The sequence below is a fragment of the Schistocerca americana genome, chromosome 4 (assembly GCF_021461395.2).
Source record: "Schistocerca americana isolate TAMUIC-IGC-003095 chromosome 4, iqSchAmer2.1, whole genome shotgun sequence".
NCBI lineage: Eukaryota > Metazoa > Arthropoda > Insecta > Orthoptera > Acrididae > Schistocerca > Schistocerca americana.
Window position 1 is genome coordinate 563,352,757 of NC_060122.1, and position 24,915 is coordinate 563,377,671.

General features: G+C 40.6%; 1 protein-coding gene across 3 annotated transcripts in view; it reads right to left on the reverse strand.

Annotated features, from left to right (window-relative positions):
- Positions 1 to 24,915, reverse strand: part of LOC124612832 (abscission/NoCut checkpoint regulator) — a 163,691-nt gene that overhangs the window by 74,017 nt on the left and 64,759 nt on the right. For all 3 annotated transcript variants that reach the window (XM_047141258.1, XM_047141259.1, XM_047141257.1), the window contains 2 exons: positions 4,851 to 5,091; positions 4,594 to 4,776 (listed from right to left, as the gene is read on the reverse strand). In XM_047141258.1, the coding sequence (XP_046997214.1) occupies positions 4,594 to 4,776; positions 4,851 to 5,091 (424 nt within the window). The remainder of the gene's footprint in view (positions 1 to 4,593; positions 4,777 to 4,850; positions 5,092 to 24,915) is intronic.

Sequence of the window (24,915 nt, forward strand, 5' to 3'; positions counted from 1 at the left end):
TTGCTCAGAAAGCATTTTTATATTCGAGTCAGCGCATCCACTTCCTCTTGTGAATTTAGTGCATTCACCATCAAATGTTGAAGATTCACACTATCCCTCAGCATGATTCTTCAATGCAAGTAAAATAACAGAGCCCAACAATATTTGCACTCTTCTCTACGTTGATTTATAGACACACATCACTCCTGCAAAGTGGTGTGTAACATCACATATTGCCTCACTTAGATGAATGATTTTGTTGTAAATACAGCTATTTCTCTTAATTCACAGGTCAAGCTTCTACCATTGCAATCTTTTTATACTATCACAAACTACTTCTGCTAAATCTATCTAATTACTGATGTAATATAAAGTTAATAGCCCTTATTCTGTAAGCATAGCAATGTACTTCTCATTTTCCACTTCTGATCGTTTCATCATAATTAACACAGTATCGTTAATCTTGGCTCAATTTTAGTTGAAGGAATGTGCTTTTCATCCACTTGTAACTTTTTCTTAATGTGACAAATATTCAATTTAACGACCACTACAGTTTTAATGAGCATTACTTTTGATTAAATGCTGCTTTATCAATACAAGATGTTGTTGTGTCCTGACAACTTATTTACTAACTCACTGTTAAGCCTGAGGCTGTTGGAACCAAATGATAGCACTCCAAGGCAGGAAACAGAAGACATAACGCTGATTGTAGAGAGAGACAATAGCGCTTTGGTTAATAGTAATGAAGGTGCTTGTGAGCTGCAAAAACTCTGGGCAGTTGTCCCAGTGTAGAAGTTCCAGTCCAAGGAACAGGCTGGTAATTCCATACAATGTCCAGATGCAGTTGTAAGGTGCCATGGTAGACTGTAGTCTCATACAGGCATGCCAGTTCTGCAAGGTTCACAGGAGAGCTTCTGCAAAGTTCGGAAGGTAGGAGACGAGGTACTGGCAGAAGTAAAGCTGTGAGGACAGGGCGTGAGTTGTGCTTGGGTAGCTCAGATGGTAGAGCACTTGCCCGCGAAAGGCAAAGGTCCCAAGTTCGAGTCTCGGTCCGGCACACAGTTTTAATCTGCCAGGAAGTTTCATATCAGCGCACACTCCGCTGCAGAGTGAAAATCTGCATTCTGGCTTCTTTTTTATTTAACAGAATGGATATGTCAACTTATCCTGTGTATGTTAAACTTGTACAAGAAATTAAAAGAGTATATACGTAATATGATAGTACATTACATATTTGAATTTAGCGCACTAACAATAATGTTCAGTTTGCTTCATTCTCACTGCCAGGTTTTGCACTGGTGCACTGGCCGATATGGCGGCTAAGAGCTAGACACTAACAGTCAACATGCTAGAAGCTACTGTTGCACACAGGTACACTAGGTTTCTTAGTGTTTATTTAACACTTGAGTGTCACACTTTCACCTGAGTGTCACATACGAAGAATTGCCATGTCATTTGTCTTCATTCTGGGTGCAGTGGGTGTGTGTTTGTTGTTCAAAATCCGACGCTGTGGCAGAAGATCTCCATTCTTACGGCCTGGGTGTAATTATTACCTATCGTACTCACATTTTCAGCAGAGAGAACCCTGATCAACAGCATCCATCAATGAGGTAAGTACTGACTCGAACAACTATATCAGGCACGCACAATAGTTTTTGACTTGATTCTAGACCATTTCAGGTCAAATATACTAATCTTGAGTAATGACAATCTATTTTATATGGACTGTATTGCCGGATGTTACAGATTAGATATAGACTTGTTCATAAGTTCAATCATTACCATTTGTGTGCTAAGTCAATAGGCTGTTCATGTGTTGTAACCATAGCTAAGCAAGTGCTTAACAATTACGTCTTAAAAATTTCTAGACCTATTCATAATAATGACGATGTTGGTTTTATAGTACCCTTCCCACTCCTAGGTTCTTTTTAGGTGATTAAACTTTGTGCTTAAGCACAAAATTTTCCTAGACCGGCCATACCTTCTAAGCAAATGATGTCGCCCTCATATCATGACCAATGAATACTTCATAAATGTTAAGACAGTTGTTCTAGGTACATTCTGCACAGGATAACATATATGCCCTTTTCCTCAGCTATACCTTTTATTTCACTTTACTAGTAAATTCAAGGTCAGGAGCTAAGTTTGCGTCTTGTCCCAACAAGTAACTATCATACAGTTTATGCGCAGGCGCGAGGTACTGTGTCTGCCAGCGTCTCACTCAAGTACCTGCGAGGTAGGGAATCTGGGGAAGGGAGGTGGGAAGGGTTTCCTGTCTTTAGGGCTATCTTCTTTCTCTTCTTCAATCTTAGCAACCATTTCTATTTATTTCCTTTCTTACTTCTCATTTGAGGACCTATCTATTTTTTCCGTCTTTCCATATTCACATACTTCTATCACAGAAGTCCTTCCTACTTTCCGTGGTTTCTAATAACCTACATCTTATCTTTCGATAAGAAGGCCGAGGAATCAGACTACATGAACACACAAGAAGATATTTAAACACAAACATTAAAATTACAGATGTAGAATCATATAAAAAAAACTATGATGATTCTACACTGAGTGTACATAAAAAGGAGACATGAGTAATCAAAGAGAACACAAGCAAGTTCCTCCAAATTACAACAGATAATGAATGAGTACATACTTAGCAAAGGTAGTACAAAAGGGGAGAACAGAAAGTAGATTACTCAAGTGTCATGAACACCTGCAGTTTACAGCTGGAAATAAGGAAAGAGTCCTCACAATTCTTAAATACTATAAAAGATGATTAAAAACACGAAAATAGTTCAGGTCTTGATGTCAAGGTGAAATAACAACAGAATAAAGGAATGCTCACCTGAAGATTGGTCTAGAGAGAGAAAAAAAGATTGTTGTTGAAGTGAAAGCGGTATGTAGAAACATGTATGAGAAAAGTATATTGTTATGATATGAAATGTTGTTGTGAGTGATGTTGTGTACATAATGATTATCTATAAAATATTGCATGTCTGATCTGAGGGGGAGGGATATGTAGTGTTTCGAGAATTTCCGCATGAATTCTAGAACCACTTGGCCTTCCACCATCTCGAACACACGATATTTTAGATGTGAGTGGGAGAAAGGAACCCTATCTACTGTGCGTCACCTGTCTGTGTGTGTAGGTGTGAAATCAGTCACGAGCAAAAGGCCAATGCGGGGGTTGAACGGCACCGACAAGTACTTGTCAGGTGATACACGGAAGTCGCAGTGAAAGCACAAGGAAGAACCAAGGGACTTCTGTGTTATTCTGTGCTGTTTGTAATTGTGACTACTGTTAGTGACAAAAAAACAACTGGGATTCTGAATTGTGAAAAAACTCTTATCTTGGACTTGCTGGAGGCAACACATATTTTACGATATGTTTGAAGTGGAGACATGGTTGTTAAGCCAACTCTTTGCTAAATGTACTTAAATCTATTTCTAATGAGAGACGATATGAGTGACTTCACGAGAATTCTAATGTTATGTGTGAAGTGTGAATTTTGTTCTTTATGAAGCTCAAATATAGCTATAGTTGTTGAAAAGTATTCTTCGAGTACCTAATTATTTCGCAAGTAGAGAGAGAGAGTCTTTAAGGTTCCTGTAACTATCATCATTCTTCGGAGAAGTAGTTTATAGAGATTCCAGAAGCCGGCTATCCAGAGAAGAAGATCGGCTGTGTACACCAAGTAAGTCAACTCGTATAAGAGAAGTGGGAAGAGTGCAATACACCTTACATGCTATTCGTTGTCAAAATACGTTAGAGGCTTTTATCACTCATTTCTTACTTAGGTAGAAAAGCACTGGAAATAGGACTAAAACATCACGCATTGCTGGCCTAACTACACTTGGTGCCACCTCCTTGTTTGGGAGGGAAGACAGGAAATACTCAGCTGCTGTTTCAAGGATTTATGAGGAAATGTTACTCGTAAAATGATGGACTAGTTGCCTAGGAACTTTTGCTTCATTGAATAATTTGCTTCAAACCTGCTGCCTCTTTCCGAGCTGCTACCCACTGACCATTACTCCCTCTCCTCACCTCCCACATCACTCTCTATCAACCCACCGCTCTTTATGCTACCCCCACTACAACCACTCCACCTACCAAAATGCAGTACTGACACTGTCAGTAGTCCAGCCAGCACCACATAGGGGCATTGTGTGTGTGTGTGTGTGTGTGTGTGTGTGTGTGTGTGTGTGTGTGTGTGTGTGCGCGCGCACGCGCGCGTCAAAGGATAACTCGAAAAGCTAACAAGTTTTCTTTCTTTTGTGTGTGCCTTTCGTCAACAACCCCACACTTCTGCTTTTCACTGAGTGATCTCCATTAATCCAAAAGTATATAAAAGTTTCTACAGTTTACATTGTTTCAGTGTTTTACAATGTTAAAGAGTAAAGTCTATGGAAAATAAAAAAAATCGGAGATGCTGAACAGCTATAAATATAACATCACACAGAGGAGACTGGCTAAAAATGGCCACCAAACAAATACTTTTATTTCTGGGTAGCACTCAGGAATGCCACATAGTCTGATGAGTAATGTAATATCATAAGAAGTAGAAATCAACAGTGACACAATTACCCATTTATTATTATATGAGGAGATTAACTTACCTCAAGTGTCTTCTCTTGCTGCTTTTGAGAATTATCCTGTTTGCCACGTAAAAGGGCAAGTCTTCTAGTTATTTCATCTTCTGGCTTTTCTAATTTAGCTGCTAGTGCATCTTCTTCCATAAATTGTTTAACTAAATCGTGTGTCTTCTCAGTTTCTGTCCGTGTATCGGGAATCATATAAACCTATAAAAAGATTATTAATATATGGAAATCTAAGTGTTGTAATTTCACTCTGTCACATTAAGTATAAGCACAACCTGCTTTCTTGAGATGGCTTGCATGTAATCTGGATCCTGTCCTTTTAAGGTCGCCAACCTCCTTGCTATTTCTTCTTCATTTGGTGCAGGTTGTTGCTTCCTTTCTTCCCTTAGTTTTTCTAGCCGATTTAAAATTTCACGATCTACACTGGTCATTCCATGCTTTAGATTCTTCAAACGTTGATCTTGTACATACACAATGATAGGTGGTTTAGCAGGATTCTCTAAAGATTCTAAGCTCCTGCAAAACATCAACAATAATGTCCATGGGGCTGTAATTATTATGTAACTACAAGCCAATTAAGACTGCAAAGAAATAATATACAGTTTGTTTAAGTACTGCAGCTCTCTGTTTTCTCTCAACTGCAGTTTAATTTAATAATGAAGAAACTCACCAAAATTTAGATATTAAACAAGTGCTTCAGAGAAATCAGAGAAAAGATTTCACACAAGAGGGGGAACCCAAACATAGTGAATTGTTCTTTCAGGTGATGGACATAGGGTGAAATGTTCTCCAACTAAAGACCCTTACTGTGTGAGAGTGTCAGTAAGGCCAGAACGCTTGTTTTTCAAGCTGGTATTTCATCTGTCTAGCAATTTGGCTGTTATAGGTAAGCTAACATCAAGTTCTATTTTCTGTTACAAAATAGGCAGCACAAACTGTCACACTGCTATAGCTGATATACAGGGAAGAATATTAAAGTCTTCCATATCAGCACCATGAGCAATGAATCACAGGTGCGAAAATACAAGAAAACAATGTATGTGTACAGGGTGAAAATTATTGAACTATATGAAATAAAATCGTCATAACTTCTGAATTGTTTGCTTTCAGATGTCCATACCACAAGGTTGGCAGCAGGGCATGCTGGTTTGTTTTAGCAACAAACTCCACTTTCATTTGGATGGGTTCGTCAATAAGCAAAACTGGCACATTTGGGGGACTGAGAATCCACATTTCACGATTGAGAAGTCTCTTCATCCTCAACTGGTGACCATGTGGTGTGCAATGTCCAGTCACAGGATTATCAGTGCAATATTCCTTGAGGGTACGGTGACCACCGAATAGTACATGAAGGTTTTGGAAGATGATTTCATCCCCATTAGCCAAAGCGACCCTGATTTCGACAAGATGTGGTTCATGCAAGACACAGCTCAACCTCATCAAAGCAGATGAGTGTTTGATGTCCTGAAGGAGCACTTTTGGGACCGAATTCTGGATCTAGGGTACACAAAGGCCACTGGCATGAGCCTTGACTGGCTACCATATTCTCTGGATCGGAACACATTTTTTAGAGACACAGTGTACATCAATAACCCCAGAACCATTGCTGAGCTGAAAACAGCCATTCAGAAAGTCATGGACAATTTCGCAATTTGTTTGTGTCACGTCATCTCCAATGGTAGCAGGTATATCGAACATGTCTTATCTCTAAGTGTTTTATTCTTTGGTACTCTTTTCACTTAAATTATTACCAATCATATCAAAATGCTACCAGCAACATATTTATAAAGAATCTTTAATGTGATGAAGGGAAAAAACTGGTATTTCTTTGCTTATATTTCAGCAAGGCTTTTTCAAATTATAAATAAATTTGGTAACCCCTAGAGCCTCAACATGATTCAGCAACGAGTCTTTCATATTAGGTGATACCAGGCTCTAGTAGATTCTTGAATCCATCTTTTTTTCTGAATCTACATAGAAATGATAAAACTTCTCTTACAAAATCTGAACTTCCTTTTTTCCTTCAACAATCATTCCTTTTAGCTCAGTAGAAGTAGCCACATCTTTATATATTTTGGTTGGTTGGGGACTAAAACTGAATGGCTCCTAAACATGTATTATGTTCCAATACTCACATCTGTTAGGACGAGTCAAAACTGTAGAGAAGAATTTGAGAAATGATTAATTTTATGATAATTATCTGTGAATGATACCAAAGCCAGTACAGCAGCCTGAAATTGTAACTTTGCAGTTTTCCTATTAATAGATTAAGTTGTCATCATTACATGGGGGGAAGTGATTTTGCACAGTGAACATTGTGGATTCAATTCTGGACAATCGGTTGAAATGGCAATGACGACAGACACTGAACAAAACCCAAGGCAATACTACATGACCAATACAGAAGTGTGAATTACAATTTATGTGAGAGAACACACAACTTGTGCCAAGTCTAAATGTTTTAATGATTTTTCTTTAACTTATCAATATAAACATCAATCGTTTATCCAGTACATGATTTATCTGATAATGCCTGATACCACAGCATAGGACAGCTTAGTCATAATATTGGAAAGTCTTAAAAATTAAAGGATCAATTAAAAGAGTGAGGGTATAACCACAGATAAAAAGGCGACAACAGAAAATTTACTAAAAATCTTTATGTTTGAGAAGGAAACATGAAAGGCTAGGGGTGAATTTAATAAATGAAACATAGTAGTTGAGGATTTTAATTCAAAACAGAACTTTCAAGTGCATATGGCGTAGTTAAAAATGGAGGAGAGGAAGATTACAGTTGACTTAGACAACAAAGAAACAATGGTGTACTGAGCTCTCAATAAACTAAAAGTACTGCCTCACATATTCCTATATTTCTCTGGGACAGTACCACCAGCATAGCTCTCGACTTCATCAAAGCAAGCAAATCCTCCCACCGGGCACTGAAGGTGCCTACGATAAGGCAGTGTCCCCTGAGAGAGTTTACATCCAAATAACATTGGAGATAATGTACAACCCTGTCTACCTCTCTTCTCAGTAACTGTCTTGCTTTAATTTCTTTCAACACTATTAAATGTAGTATTGTTTCTGTACCTTTCTCTCATTGTGTTTGATTCCTGCTACTTCCATAATTTTAAAGAGTGTATTCTATTCAATATTGTCAAATGATGTTTTGAAATCTGCAAATTCTGTGAATGTAGGTTTTCATATCCGCAGTTTTATAAGTCTTAGGGTCTGTACTGCCTCACATATTCCTATATTTCTCTAGGACAAAAACTGATTTTCCCCAATTTTTGTTTCTATGAGTCTCTCCATTCTATTGTAAATAATTTGTGTTAGTATTTTGACTAATTTACACGTCTAGCCCCTCTTGCAGATCTGACACCAGTTGCTTGCAGGACTCACACTATCATGCATGCTCACGGAGTGCGCCTGGTATGTATGATGTGTCACATGATGAGAAGATACATTTGGGGGGGGGGGGGGGGAGGAGGGGTAGGAGTTAACATCTCTCATGTTCAGAGTAATGAGTACTGTGTCTGTCTGTCTTGGTGGAATCCATTAACCAGATACTGAGAATGATGTGTAGAATGACTCCAGGAATGAGCTATACTGCTGGGCCATTTCTGTTTTAACATCTAGCACCAGTTCCCCTGAACCCCAGAGATAAAAATTTGCTCTTCAGCACATGCACTGTGTCTTCCACACAACTTGACTCTACGTATTAGTGTAACCTTCTCTACATCTACATCTATACTCCGCGAGCCACCTTACGGTGTGTGGCGGAGGGTACTTATTGTACCACTATCTGATCCCCCCTTCCCTGTTCCATTCACGAATTGTGCGTGGGAAGAACGACTGCTTGTAAGTCTCCGTATTTGCTCTAATTTCTCGGATCTTTTCGTTGTGATCATTACGCGAGATATATGTGGGCGGTAGTAATATGTTGCCCATCTCTTCCCGGAATGTGCTCTCTCGTAATTTCGATAATAAACCTCTCCGTATTGCGTAACGCCTTTCTTGAAGTGTCCGCCACTGGAGCTTGTTCAGCATCTCCGTAACGCTCTCGCGCTGACTAAATGTCCCCATGACGAATCGCACTGCTTTTCGCTGGATCATGTCTATCTCTTCTATTAATCCAACCTGGTAAGGGTCCCATACTGATGAGCAATACTCAAGAATCGGACGAACAAGCGTTTTGTAAGCTACTTCTTTCGTCGATGAGTCACATTTTCTTAGAATTCTTCCTATGAATCTCAACCTGGCGCCTGCTTTTCCCACTATTTGTTTTATGTGATCATTCCACTTCAGATCGCTCCGGATAGTAACTCCTAAGTATTTTACAGTCGTTACCGCTTCCAATGATTTACCACCTATGGCATAATCATACTGGAATGGATTTCTGCCCCTATGTATGCGCATTATATTACATTTATCTACGTTTAGGGAAAGCTGCCAGCTGTCGCACCATGCATTAATCCTCTGAAGGTCCTCCTGGAGTACGTACGAGTCTTCTGATGTTGCTACTTTCTTGTAGACAACCGTGTCATCTGCAAATAGCCTCACGGAGCTACCGATGTTGTCAACTAAGTCATTTATGTATATTGTAAACAATAAAGGTCCTATCACGCTTCCCTGCGGTACTCCCGAAATTACCTCTACATCTGCAGATTTTGAACCGTTAAGAATGACATGTTGTGTTCTTTCTTCTAGGAAATCCTGAATCCAATCACAAACCTGGTCCGATATTCCGTAAGCTCGTATTTTTTTCACTAAACGTAAGTGCGGAACCGTATCAAATGCCTTCCTGAAGTCCAGGAATACGGCATCAATCTGCTCGCCAGTGTCTACGGCACTGTGAATTTCTTGGGCAAATAGGGCGAGCTGAGTTTCACATGATCTCTGTTTGCGGAATCCATGTTGGTTATGATGAAGGAGATTTGTATTATCTAAGAACGTCATAATACGAGAACACAAAACATGTTCCATTATTCTACAACAGATTGACGTAAGCGAAATAGGCCTATAATTATTCGCATCTGATTTATGACCCTTCTTGAAAATGGGAACGACCTGCGCTTTCTTCCAGTTGCTAGGTACTTTACGTTCTTCCAGCGATCTACGATAAATTGCTGATAGAAAGGGGGCAAGTTCTTTAGCATAATCACTGTAGAATCTTAAGGGTATCTCGTCTGGTCCGGATGCTTTTCCGCTACTAAGTGATAGCAGTTGTTTTTCAATTCCGATATCGTTTATTTCAATATTTTCCATTTTGGCGTCCGTGCGACGGCTGAAGTCAGGGACCGTGTTACGATTTTCCGCAGTGAAACAGTTTCGGAACACTGAATTCAGTATTTCTGCCTTTCTTCGGTCGTCCTCTGTTTCGGTGCCATCGTGGTCAACGAGTGACTGAATAGGGGATTTAGATCCGCTTACCGATTTTACATATGACCAAAACTTTTTAGGGTTCTTGTTTAGATTGTTTGCCAATGTTTTATGTTCGAATTCGTTGAATGCTTCTCTCATTGCTCTCTTTACGCTCTTTTTCGCTTCGTTCAGCTTTTCCTTATCAGCTATGATTCGACTACTCTTAAACCTATGATGAAGCTTTCTTTGTTTCCGTAGTACCTTTCGTACATGATTGTTATACCACGGTGGATCTTTCCCCTCGCTTTGGACCTTAGTCAGTACAAACTTATCTAAAGCGTACTGGACGATGTTTCTGAATTTTTTCCATTTTTGTTCCACATCCTCTTCCTCAGAAATGAACGTTTGATGGTGGTCACTCAGATATTCTGCGATTTGTGCCCTATCACTCTTGTTAAGCAAATATATTTTCCTTCCTTTCTTGGCATTTCTTATTACACTTGTAGTCATTGATGCAACCACTGACTTATGATCACTGATACCCTCTTCTACATTCACGGAGTCGAAAAGTTCCGGTCTATTTGTTGCTATGAGGTCTAAAACGTTAGCTTCACGAGTTGGTTCTCTAACTATCTGCTCGAAGTAATTCTCGGACAAGGCAGTCAGGATAATGTCACAAGAGTCTCTGTCCCTCTCTTCTTCGATTAGTGTTTTTTAGAACATTTATTTTATTTATTATTCGTATATTCTTTTGCCTTTAATAGTATTTTTTCCATTTTTATTTGTGTTGTTCTTTCTGTTACTTGTTTATCTACTATCATCTTTACTGTCAGTCTATCTTTAACTTTTATTATCCTTGTACAGTGATCACAGTGCCTACCAAAGTACTACTGTCTGTTGCTATTGCTTTCTATTTCTCCTGTCAAGGATAATCTGCAGCCTGGGGCCCTTCCTTCCACTTCTCCAAGAAGGAATCCACAGTGCTATGTTGTCTCCACATTGGTCATACCAGGTTAACTCTCAGATTTCTTTTGTGTAATGTGTAGGGCCCGGATTTTAATTACCTAAAAAACAGTGAAATTTGCAAGCATTTATGACCTAAAACTTACATAAATATCACCTTAAAAAATAAAATATGACTTAATAGAAGTTTATTTAAAGCATTCTTGTTTGTTTATTTGATTTTTTATTCACCATAAAGTAATAAAAAATTCACTTCTCAAAATATTGTAAGTATAGTTCTTTCTTACTGTAGGGTTTGTGGCTAATTTGCACCTATTTTTTGAACGTTTGAATGTTTTATTTTCTAAACACAAAGTTCAGTGAAAAGATCATCTATCGAAACAGTAAAACAATGTTTTTATTTCTACATAGTATTTAAAGCATTTCACATTATTTAATACCGTATGTCAATCTTCCGTATCTGCAAAGTTGCACTGGATCACAAGGTGCATTTTCAGGTTTTTCATTGTCAAAGATCTATGGTTGTTGCTGAGGATAGTTTTGTACCTGGAAAAGCTCCTCTTCACTTCACAAGATGTCACTGGAGCGTATTTGAAGGCAGCCAGGTCACTGGAGTTCAGCTTTGTTTCAGTATCTTCAAATGTTGCAGCATTCCCTGAAGGACTGCACAGTGTAGAATATCCAGGATTCCATTGGAGAACGCTTTGCAATTTTGTTTTCACTTTGTCAGCCACATGACTACGAGCTCGACCCAACTCACTCTGCACATGTTGTGCAATACTCAGGGCCTCACATAGCTGAGTGCCAATAGCTTCCAGTTGTTTGATGGCTTTTGATATCACTGAAAAATTGGCGTTGATGTATGCCAAGTTTCGAGACAATGTGTCTGTAAAAACTTCTTTCACAATTTTGATAGCACTTGATTCATCACTATCAAGCTCACAGAAGATTATTTTTATTTGGGTGTAGTTGGTGCAGTAATACTCAGCAGCATTAAGGCAAGAACCCCATTATATAAGAACAGGTGGGAGGGGCATTGAAGGTGCTTGTTCCTTGAATTTCTGCACCTGTAGCGGAGCCTTCACATAGATTTTCTTGCTGCAGGAAATTAATTTGTCCATGTCAGGTTAATTTGATCGCATCTCTTTGGCAACTCTGTGCAACGCAAGTGGCATACACCATACTGGGGTAGAGAATCTGAAACCTTTTGGCTGCTTTAGCCATATATGAAGCACCATCTGTTACAAGCAGCAAAACGTTGTCTCTTTTCACACCATCCGGCCACAGTAGCTTCAGAGAGTTGTCAAACAAAATAACAGTCGTCGAATTATTTACTCTATCGAGAGGTTCACATGTTAGTAGGAACATATCTCCAGGGCCATCAGCTTTTAGAACACCAACAACATCATTTGCAATATATCGCCCAATAATATCCATAGTTTCATCTATCGACAGCCAGATCTTTTGCTCAGCAATAGTAATTCATATTTTGTTAAGCACGGATAAATAGTTATTTCTCAGTGTAGATTCATCTGGAACTGGATGTGTTGTGTACTTCTCCAAGAACCCTCTGAAGTGTGGATTCTTCAGCTTTTCCCATATGGGATGTTGCAGGACACCATCACCTCACACAAATCCTTGCAGAATGATTGCACGGTTGACGTTTGACCTGTCTGTTCAAATAACAGTGTTTGCTTGCTGTTATTTTCAGCACTTCAGCTGCTGTGTTTAGCAGTATTACAATGTTGTTGCACATTAAAGTGCTTTTCTGCACTAACTTTAACTTCACACAGTTTACAAAATAATATTTTCCCATCAGTACTAAAGAACTTCTCTCCAAATTCTCGAACATATCCTCACAATTTCACACTGTCGGAGCACTTTTCCTTAGGCATGTTGAACAAGGCAAAAGCTGTTTTCAAACTGGTTACTGGGAACACCTGTGCGACTGCGATGATTATTACGGCAGAAGCCGCCTTTGTTGGCTCTGAGAGCGTATTGTTGACTCTGCGCAACAATGTTTTATGTTCGCGACACGACTTTTGTGGTATACCGATTTTCTGCTACAGTCCTGAGAAATAAAGCTGTGTACTAATTTATCTGTTTATCTTTCATAATAGCACGTTAAATATTGTCTCGTGAGCAACATATTCATTTTCTTATTCGTGTGTCCTTTAAGATAGAGAAAAAAGGTATATGCATTTTTGACAAAAGTTGATGGAAATATGACCTATTATATTGAAAGTTAGCCGCATTATGACCTATTAATAAAATTTGTTGAAATATGACTCTATATGCACAATCAAAATACATTTTTTGACACTAAAATGCCTAGATATGTGTATAAATTGTTCTAAAATTCACCCTATAGTTCAGAAAAAAATATGACTTGTCATTAAAATCCGGGCCCTAGTAATGAGCTGCTCTTAAATTGTTATTGTGGAGCCTTACAGACAGTAGCGCATATCTTGGTGGAATGCCTCTAATCTTGGTGGTAGATTTGTGGATGGTTGAACTGGTTCTCAGTTTTCTTCATGAAAGCAGGTTTTATACTCAGTTATAAGGTTTTAATCTCTCTGTTCCTGTCTTGGAGGTAGGTTGAGGATAGGACTTCTCCCACCTCCCACTTTATATTAGGCCTGGGGCATACCTGACCCTGCTTCTTTGACGAGGCTACTCTTTCATCTCTCTTTTACTCTGTTTCAATCACTTTTAGGTTCAGTTTTCCCCCTTTCTGTTGCACCCAATTTTTTGTCCTGGGTGTCACACATTGTTGTATAGTGGGCACTCTTAAGTAATTATTCGGGGATGGGATCCTTCCTGTCCCATGCAGAGCTGTGGGGATGCCCACTTGCTGATTTCCGTATCTCTTTCAACTGGTTTTTAGTATTGACAGTACAAACAATGACTGTCACATTTTTAATATTCTCAGTTTTACTGTTATGAATTTCACGATCAGATCAGAAAATGTCCTTGGTGGATGTCTCTACTTCTGGATGCACCCCTCTTGGATTAAGGGACTGATGACCTTGTTGTTTGTTCCCTTATCCCCAATATTCAACTAATAAACCTCTACTTCTTGTTTGCCTGCCTTTTTGTTCATACATCTTGTGTCCCTCTAGACCAAGGTTCTGAGTGCTCAGACTAACTGTTTCTTAGAATTCTCTTTTGATCTCTCTTGGAACTGTTTATTTGTCCTTTCCATTTATATCTGTGACTTTTCATGCCACCTTATTACATAGGTGTCGTCATTTAAATACTATCCTCTGAAACTAATACTTCTTACTTAAGTGAACCCATTTCTCCCAAAATCCTTCCACATCAATTGTACTACCATATTACTATTTATCAGGAAGGATTCAGTTTAATGCATTCTGGAGCTCAGAGTCCCCTAAAAATTGATTCACTTTTAGACAGAACATATGGGTAAATGAAAACATGCCAGAGGAGTGGAATACTAGAAAAACATGCCCAATATATAAGACTGAGTATGATACAGAGAGAAACAAGAAGAAACGTGGAGGTGTACAAAGAATTAAGATCCAACGCCAAAAAATATGCAAGAAAAAGGAATGGCTGAAATCAAAGTTTAAAGAGATACAAGAATTAAAAGAACAAAATGAAACAAAGAAATTCTATCACACTGTGGAAAAGATGAGAAAAAGTTTTCACCCCAAAAAGAAATGCATGCAGAAATAGAAACAGCGAGATAATAAGAGATGAACAAGAAATATTGCAGAGGTGGGTAGAATACTTTGAAGATAGGCCTATACTCAAAAAAACTCAGATCAGGCCCCAAGAGGTACACAGGAACAGGAAGAGAACACAGAGGCAAGAGAAATTGAAAGGGATGAGCCACAAAACCCAACAATGCTGGAAGTGGAAACAGTGGTAAATAAACTAAAAAATAACCATGCACATGGTGAAGATGGGATCATGTCAGAGCTAATAAAATCAGTGGGGCAAACTCTAAGACGCGAAATATTTAAACCTTACAGAACATATGGGTAAATGAAAACATGCCAGAGGAGTGGAATACTAGAAAAACATGCCCAATATATAAGAAAGTAGAAAAGTTCAATTGTGAAAACCAGAGGCATAACCCTACTGAATACAGTATATAAGATTTTCTCTGGAGTGCTGAATGAAAGAATAAAGAGGTGCACCAAAAGATACTCTGAGAATACCAATGTGGATTCCGACCAAACAGAGGTACATCTGACCAGTTGTTTGTTATTAGACAAATAATTGAAAAATTTTATGAATATGATATAGATCTCCACTTCCTGTTCATTGATTTTAAACAACCTTTTGATAGTATTAATAGACTAGCATTCTATAAAGGGCTGAAAGAATTGGGCATCTTTGATAAACTGAGAAGGTTAATCGAACTAACAATGAACAATACAAAAGCAAAAGTCACTAACAGAATTACCAAGCAGTTTGAGTTTAAGGATAGAGTGAAACAGGATGATGGCCTCTCTGCAGTCCTGTTTAATTTAGCACTGCATAGTATCATACAAAAAGTAGATAAAAGAGGAACAGTAATGATGAAGTCCGGCCAGATATGCGCATATGCAGATAATATTGCTATCATGACAAGGGATGTACAATCACTTAAAGAAATATATGGACAAATGGAAGCAGAAGGAACAAGAAATGGACTTGGTGTAAATGAAACAAAGACAAAATATAAGGTTATGACCAATTCTGAAGCTAGAAGATCACCACAGGAGCTGAAGATCTCTGATAAATGCTTCAAAGCTGTTAGATGCTTCCATTATTAGGGTGCCCCCTAACCAATGATATTAGTAAGAGACAATGTATTAGAGAGGGAGACCCCGCCCCTTGAACCATGGACCTTGCCGTTGGTGGGGAGGCTTGCGTGCCTCAGCGATACAGATGGCCTTACCGTAGGTGCAACCACAACGGACAAGTATCTGTTGAGAGGCCAGACAAACGTGTGGTTCCTGAAGAGGGGCAGCAGCCTTTTCAGTAGTTGCAGGGGCAACAGTCTCGATGATTGACTGATGCTCGTACTGTGAACGGCTGAAAGCAAAGGGAAACTATAGCCGTAATTTTTCCCGAGGGCATGCAGCTTTACTGTATGATTAAATGATGATGGCGTCCTCTTGGGTAAAATATTCCAAAGGTAAAATAGTCCCCACTTCAGATCTCCGGGCAGGGACTACTCAAGAGGACATCGTTATCAGGAGAAAGAAAACTGGCGTTCTACGGATTGGAGCGTGGAATGTCAGATCCCTAAACTGGGCAGGTAGATTAGAAAATTTAAAAAGGGAAATGGATAGGTTCAAGTTAGATATAGTGGGGATTAGTGAAGTTCGGTGGCAGGAGGAACAAGACTTTTGGTCAGGTGAATACAGGGTTATAAATACAAAATCAAATAGGGGTAATGCAGGAGTAGGTTTAACAATGAATAAAAAAATAGGAGTGCAGGTAAGCTACTACAAACAGCATAGTGAATGCATTATTGTGGCCAAGATAGATATGAAGCCCATGCCTACTACAGTAGTAGAAGTTTATATGCCAACTAGCTCTGCAGATGATGATGAAATTGATGAAATGTATGATGAGATAAAAGAAATTATTCAGGTAGTGAAGAGAGACGAAAATTTAATAGTCATGAGTGACTGGAATTCGAGAGTAGTAAAAGGAAGAGAAGGAAATGTAGTAGGTGAATATGGATTGTGGGTGAGAAATGAAAGAGGAAGCCGTCTGGTAGAATTTTGCACAGAGCATAACTTAATCATGGCTAACACTTGGTTCAAGAATCATAAAAGAAGGTTGTATACATGGAAGAATACTGGAGATGCTGGAAGGTATCAGATAGATTATATAATGGTAAGACAGAGATTTAGGAACCAGGTTTTAAATTGTAAGACATTTCCAGGGGCAGATGTGGACTCTGACCACAATCTACTGGTTGTGAACTGTAGATTAAAACTGAAGAAACTGCAAAAAGGTGGGAATTTAAGGAGATGGGACCTGGATAAACTGACTAAACCAGAGGTTGTACAGAGTTTCAGGGAGAGCATAAGGGAACAATTGACAGGAATGTGGTAAAGAAATACAGTAGAAGAAGAATGGGTAGCTTTGAGGGATGAAGTAGTGAAGGCAGCAGAGGATCAAGTAGGTAAAAAGACGAGGGCTACTAGAAATCCTTGGGTAACAGAAGAAATATTGAATTTAAGTGATGAAAGGAGAAAATATAAAAATGCAATAAATGAAGTAGGCAAAAAGGAATACAAGCGTCTCAAAAATGAGATCGACAGGAAGTCCAAAATTGCTAAGCAGGGATGGCTAGAGGACAAATGTAAGGATGTAGAGGCTTATCTCACTAGGGGTAAGATAGATACTGCCTACAGGAAAATTGAAGAGACCTTTGGAGAAAAGAGAACAACTTGTATGAATATCAAGAGCTCAGATGTAAACCCACTTCTAAGCAAAGAAGGGAAAGCAGAAAGGTGGAAGGGGTATATAGGGGGTCTATACAATGGTGATGTACTTGAGGACAATATTATGGAAATGGAAGAGGATGTAGATGAAGATGAAATGGGAGATATGATACTGCGTGAAGAGTTTGACAGAGCACTGAGACACCTGAGTCAAAACAAGGCCCCGGGAGTAAACAACATTCCATTAGAACTACTGACAGCCTTGGGAGAGCCAGTCCTGACAAAACTCTACCATCTTGTGAGCAAGATGTATGATACAGGCGAAATTCCCTCAGACTTCAAGAAGAATATAATAATTCCAATCCCAAAGAAAGCAGGTGTTGGCAGATGTGAAAATTACCAAACTATCAGTTTAATACGTCACAGCTGCAAAATACTAACGCATATTCTTTACAGACGAATGGAAAAGCTGGTAGAAGCTGACCTCGGGGAAGATCAGTTTGGATTCCATAGAAACACTGGAACACATGAGGCAATATTGACCCTACGACTTATCTTAGAAAATAGATTAAGGAAAGGCAAACCTACGTTTCTAGCATTTGTAGACTTAGAGAAAGCTTTTGACAATGTTGACAATGTTGACTGGAATACTCTCTTTCAAATTCTAAAGGTGGAAGGGGTACAATACAGGGAGCGAAAGGCTATTTACAATTTATACAGAAACCAGATGGCAGTTATAAGAGTCGAGGGGTATGAAAGCAAAGCAGTGGTTGGGAAGGGAGTGAGACTGGGTTGTAGCCTCTCCCCGATGTTATTCAATCTGCATATTGAGCAAGCAGTAAAGGAAACAAAAGAAAATTTTGGAGTAGGTATTAAAATCCATGGAGAAGAAATAAAAACTTTGAGGTTCGCCGATGACATTGTAATTCTGACAGAGACAGCAAAGGATTTGGAAGAGCAGTTGAACGGAATGGACAGTGTCTTGAAAGGAGGGTATAAGATGAACATCAACAAAAGCGAAACGAGGATAATGTAATGTAGTCGAATTAAGTCAGGTGATGGTGAGGGAATTTGATTAGGAAATGTGACACTTAAAGTAGTAAAGGAGTTTTGCTATTTGGGGAGCAATATAACTGATGATGGTTGAAGTAGAGAGGATATAAAATGTAGACTGGCAATGGCAAGAAAAGCATTTCTGAAGAAGAGAAATTTGTTAACATCAAGCATAGATTTAAGTGTCAGGAAGTCATTTCTGAAAGTATTTGTATGGAGTGTAGCCATATGTGGACGATAAATAGTTCGGACAAGAAGAGAATGGAAGCTACAGAAGGATGCTGAAGATTAGATGGGTAGATCACGTAACTAATGAGAACTTGACAAGAAGGGACCGGTTGGTAGGACATGTTCTGAGACATCAAGGGATCACAAATTTAGCATTGGAGAGCAGCGTGGAGGGAGACCAAGAGATGAATACATTAAGCAGATTCAGAAGGATGTAGGTTGCAGTAAGTACTGGGAGATGAAGAAGCTTGCACAGGATAGAGTAGCACGCGCCTAGTTCACTAAAATGGCCAATAACTCAGACAGCAAACACAAACAAGAACACAAGTGGTTGAAAAAAGGGCATTCCATCAGGAAATGGCAGACCATCAAACATTGAGTGCAATGAGCACAAAGTGGAATGGAAGCTCCACTTAACACATGGTGATACAATACACAACCTAGCTACAGTACATAATACACAACCTAGCTACAATGATCTCATGGTGAGAGGGCCAAGAGGAGGTCGTCCAAGCACACTTTGAGAGGATTAATAAGCCACAGCTTGTTCCCACGAAGGTAGGATCAGCGGTAATGCCAAAGTGACACAACCTGTTGACAGGCGGTAACACAGAGATCATTGGAGGGAATGTAAGAACTAGCAGGCTGAGGTACGAGGACTGCAGCCCTGGAGGCAGCATGAGTGGCCTCGCTTCCTAACAGGCCGATGTGACCAGAGGTCCACATAAACATCACAGTGGCTCCATCAAGACTGATTAAGTGAAAGCTTTCCCGGACCCGTAGCTCTAAGGGATGGATGGTGTACAGCACACACAACTTTTGAATGGCACTGAGAGAGTCAGAGCAGACAACGCAATTGAAAAGCCTGTGTTGCCAGATGTACTGTGTAGTCTGATACCGGGCGAAGAGCTCTGCTGTAAGTAATAAGCAGTGTTCCATAAGCCGATACCAGAAAACGTTGGTGCCAATGATGAAGGCACACCTGACACCACAGTCAGTCCGAGAGCCATTAATGTACACAAAGGTACTATCGCGAAGTTGCGTTTGAAGCTTGTGAAATTAAGACGATAGAGGGAGGCTGGAGTAGAGTCCTTAGGAAGCGAATGAAGGCCAAAATGAACACGGGCCACCTCATGAAGCCTAGATGGTGGAGAGTTCACAACCATCGGTAAAGTGGCAGGTAGCATGAAGTTAAGCTGCCGGAGCAAGAGCTGTAAGTGAACTCCAGAAGGTAACAGAGAAGAGGGACACAGCCCATACTGATGATCAAAGATGATCAAAGCAGTTATCAACAAAGGAGGCGGCATAGGATGGGTGGCCACACAAAGCCGATAAACAGCATGCCTATCTGCTGAAGTGAGAGAAATAGGGCGGTAGCTGGAAGGAAGGTGTCTGTCCTTATCGAACTTAGGTATGGGTATGACAGTGGCTTCACACCAGCATCTGGGAAACGTGACCTCTGTCCAGATGCGGTTGTAAGTATGAAGCAGAAAGTACTTGCCCACCAGAGAAAGGTGCTGCAACATATGAATGTGAACATTGTCTGGCCCTGGGGTGGAGGACTGGGCTGAAGTGAGAGCATGATATAGCTCGCTCATAGTGATGGTGACATTGTAGCACTCATGATTCTGAGAAGAGAAGGGTATCGCCCAAGTCTCCTCTGCTCATTTCCGATGGAGGAAGGCAGGGTGGTAGTGGGAGGAGCTCAAAAACTCTGCAAAATGGTAACCCAAGGTGTTGGAGATTGCAATAGGGTCTACTACGACGTCTACTACTGTCAAGCCGGAAATTGGGGAATGGATCTTGGTCACAGAGAGCCGTTGGAGGTTAGCCCACACATCAGAAGAGGGAGTTGAGCTGTTAAAAGAACTAGTGAATGAAATCCAGCTAGCTTTTTTGCTATCCCAAAGAACCCCACAACACTATACACTCAACTGTTTATAATGTATGCAGTTTGCCATTGTAGCATGATGGTTAAAAATGCGGACAGCACGTCTCCATTCACAAATTGCACCGCAGCATGCCTCAGTCCACCAAGGGCCCGGGACGCGGCTTAGTAAAGAGGAAGTGCGAGGAATGGAATGTTTTGTGGTCGTAAGGATAACGTTTGTAAGATATCCTACCTGGTCATCACAACTGGGGAAGTATTGTTCGTTGAAGGTCACCAGGGAGGAGTAAAGCCTCCAGTCAGCCTTAGTAAGCTGCCATTTTGGCGTGCATGGGGGTTGGGTAGGAGTCAGCAAACAGAGAGCACTTGGGAAATGGTTGCTTGAGTATGTGTCAGAGAGAACAGACCACTCATGATGAAGGGCAAGCTGGGCAGTGCAGAAGAACAGGTCCAAATGGGAACAGGTGAGTGTGTGGAGTCTGAAAGGAATGTGGGTGCTCCTTCATTAAGGCAGAGGAGGTTAAGTTGATTGAGAAGGTCAACCAAGAGGGCACCTCTCAGACAGGTTCTGGGAGAACCCGAAAGGGGACGGTGTGCATTAAAGTGACCAAGCAGCAGAAAGGGTTGAGGTAGCTGCCCAATAAACTGAAGGAAGTCTGCCCTGGTGACATCAAATGATGGATGGGAAAAGATCAAGTGAGGAAGGAGAAGGCAAACTGCAACAGCTTGAAGGCAGGTAGTGAAGGAGGACTATGAACAGCATCCCATTGAGCAGCGTGACTCCACCATAAGAAGGAATGCAGTCCTCAGCGAGAAGGTCAAATGGACCAGGAAGAAATGTGAGAGCTCAAAGCAGTCGTGAGGACGCAATTTTGTTTCCTAGAGGCAGAGAAGAAGCACACGCTGGCATTATAAGAGCAGCTGTAAATCCTCTTTGTCTCGTCAATGGCCATGAATGTTCCATTAAAGGAGAGTCATAACAAGGAAAGGGAGGTGGAAAAAAATGAAGGAGTGTCACATTGGCGGCTGCAGGGTGCAGAGGCTGGAGGATCCCGCTTCATGTGGTCTACACAGGCGTCGGCATTCCCCCTGTCGATCTGCGGAGTCAAGGGCAGAAAAACGGTTGGCAATGTGCACTGGCAACACAGAGGTCAGCTGCAGCAACATAGAGGCCAGCTGCATGAGGATATCATGTAGTGACACCGTCAAAGAGGATCTTCGAGTCGGTGAAGGAGAAGAACATTTGCCTTTGTTTGATTTGTTAGAGCCTTTCTGGTTGACAGAGGAAGACTCAGATATTTTCTGGCCGAAGGGATGTAGGAAGTCTTTGCAGGAGTATTCCTTCTGTCCTTTCCAGCCTGCCGGTCGTGTAGCAGGTGACTTCACCCCATGAGGTGAAAGACTGGTGGCTTGTTGCACAACTGGACAAGAAGAAGGTGATGCTACCATGACACTGGAGATTTCACAACTGCAGTGCTGAATTTGAGTTCACATGTCTGCGTGGCCATGGAGCAAGATGTAGCAAGAACCATACTGTAAGTGGCAGATTGTAGATTTTGCAACTAGCCAATAACTTGCGAGTGATTGAGTAAGGCACTTTTTCCTTTACCCGGATCTCCTGGACAGCCCACTCATCGAGATACAGAGGATAAACCCCAGAGCAGGCAGCATGGTCACCATTGCAGTTGACACAGTGGGGAGAAGGAGGCGGAAATCGACCTTCTGAGAATCCCCACCACAGGTTACACATTTGGCCGGGTGTCGACAGGACATTTGATTGTGGTTGAAATGATGACTGTGATAACTTCATAGCCTGTTTTGATCTTTGACGGAAGCACCACTCTATCGAAACATCTACATTTACATCCATACTCCGCAAGCCACTTGACGGTGTGTGGCGGAGGGTACCTTTAGTATCTCTATCGGTTCTCTATAAGTTCTCCCTTCTATTCCAGTCTCGTATTGTTCGTGGAAAGAAAGATTGTCGGTATGCCTCTGTGTGGGCTCTAATCTCTTTGATTTCATCCTCATGGTCTCTTCGCGAGATATACATAGGAGGGAGCAATATACTGCTTGACTCCTCAGTGAAGGTATGTTCTCGAAACTTCAACAAAAGCCCATACCGAGCTACTGAGCGTCTCTCCTGCAGAGGCTTCCACTGGAGTTTATCTATCATCTCTATAACGCTTTCGCAATTACTAAATGATCCTGCAATGAAGTGAGCTGCTCTCTGTTGGATCTTCTCTATCACTTCTATCAACCCTATCTGGTACGGATCCCACACTGGTGAGCAGTATTCAAGCAGTGGGCAAACAAGCATACTGTAACCTACTTCCTTTGTTTTAGGACAGCTTTTCCTTAGGATTCTTCCAATGAATCTCAGTCTGGCATCTGCTTAACCAACAATTAATTTTATATGGTCATTCCATTTTAAAATACTCCTAATGCCTACTCCCAGATAATTTATGGAATTGACTGCTTCCAGTTGCTGACCTGCTATATTGCAGCTAAATGATAAAAGATCTTTCTTTCTATGTATTTGTAGCACATTTCATTGTCTACATTGAGATTCAGTTGCCATTCCCTGCACCATGGGTCAATTCGTTGCAGATCCTCCTGCATTTCAGTACAATTTTTCATTGCTACAACCTCTCGATACACTACAGCATCATCTGCAAAAAGCCTCAGTGAAGTTCCGACGTCATCCACAAGGTCATTTATATATATTGTGAATAGCAACGGTCCTACGACACTCCCCCGTGGCACACCTGAAATCACTCTTACTTCGGAAGACTTCTCTCTATTGGGAATGACATGCTGCGTTCTGTTATCTAGGAACTCATCAATGCAATCACACAATTGGTCTAATAGTCCATACGCTCCTACTTTGTTCATTAAATGACTGTGTGGAACTGTATCAAACACCTTGCGGAAGTCAAGAAACACAGAATCTACCTGGGAACCCATGTCTATGGCACTCCGAGTCTCGTGGACAAATAGTGCAAGCTGGGTTTCACACAATTGTCTTTTTTGAAACCCATGCTGATTCCCACAGAGTAGATTTCTAGTCTCCAGAAAAGTCATTATACTCGAACATAATACGTGTTCCAAAATTCTACAACTGATCGACGTTAGAGATCAGTTCTGCACATCTGTTCGACATCCCTTCTTGAAAACTGGGATGGCCTGTGCCTTCTCCAATTTTTTTGGAGCACTACACTCTTCTAGAGACCTACAGTACACGCTGCAAAAAGGGGACAAGTTCCTTCACGTACTCAGGGTAAAATCGAACTAGTATCCGATCAGGTCCAGCAGCCTCTCCTCTTTTGAGTGACTCTGATTGTTTTTCTATCCCTCATGCATATTGTATGATGGTTCTGAACTTTGTCCACTGATCCTCAACACTATCTGTACTTGAGATAAAACTTTTGTGTTGAGCTGCCAAGTACTCTGAAATCTGCTTTTTGTCACTTTTGCTAAACAGAAAAATCTTCCTACCTTTTTTAATATTTCTATTTATGGCTGAAATCACTGATGCTGTAACTGCTTTATGATCGCCGATTCCCTGTTCTGCGTTAACTGTTTCAAATAGTTAGGGTCTGTTTGTCACCAGAAGGTCTAAATTGTTATCGCCACGAGTCGGTTCTGCTCAAGGTAGTTTTCAGATAATGCACTTAAAAAAAATTTCACTGGATTCTTTGTCCCTGCCACCCGTTATAAACGTTTGAGTCTCCCAATCTATATCTGGTAAATTAAAATCTCCACCCAAAATGGTCAGGGAATCTACTCAATATATTTCCCAAACTTTCCTTCAAGTGTTAGGGAGCCTATAGTGATATCCAATCACCATGTTTGAGCCTGCTTTAACTGTGACCTTCACCCAAATTATTTCACACTTCAAATCTCCGTCAATTTCCTTCGATACTATTGCACATTTTATCGCTATAAACACACCTCCCCCTTCACTGTCCAGGCTGTCTCTGTGGTATACATTCCAATCTGAGTTTAGAATTTTATTATTGTTTACATCTGGTTTCAGCCAACTTTCCATCTCTAGTAATATGTGGGCATTGTGACTATTTATTAATGAGAGTAGTTCTGGGACCTTTCTATAGACACTCCCACAGTTTACTATTACCACATTAATATTGTCATTCCCTGTTGCGTTTTGCCTGCTGCTACCTTGTTGCGTCTCAGGAGGCGTCTTGTCGGGCCTAGGGAGGGAATTCTCTAACCTAAAAAACCCACATGTGCACTCCACATGTACTCCGCTACCCCCGTAGCCGCTTCCTGTGTGTAGTGCACGCCTGACCTTTTCAGGGGGACCCTACATTTCTCCACCTGATAGCGGAGGTAGAGAAATTTGCACCCCTGATCTCCGTAGAATCGTCTGAGCCTCTGGTTTAAGCCTTCCACTCGGCTCCAAAC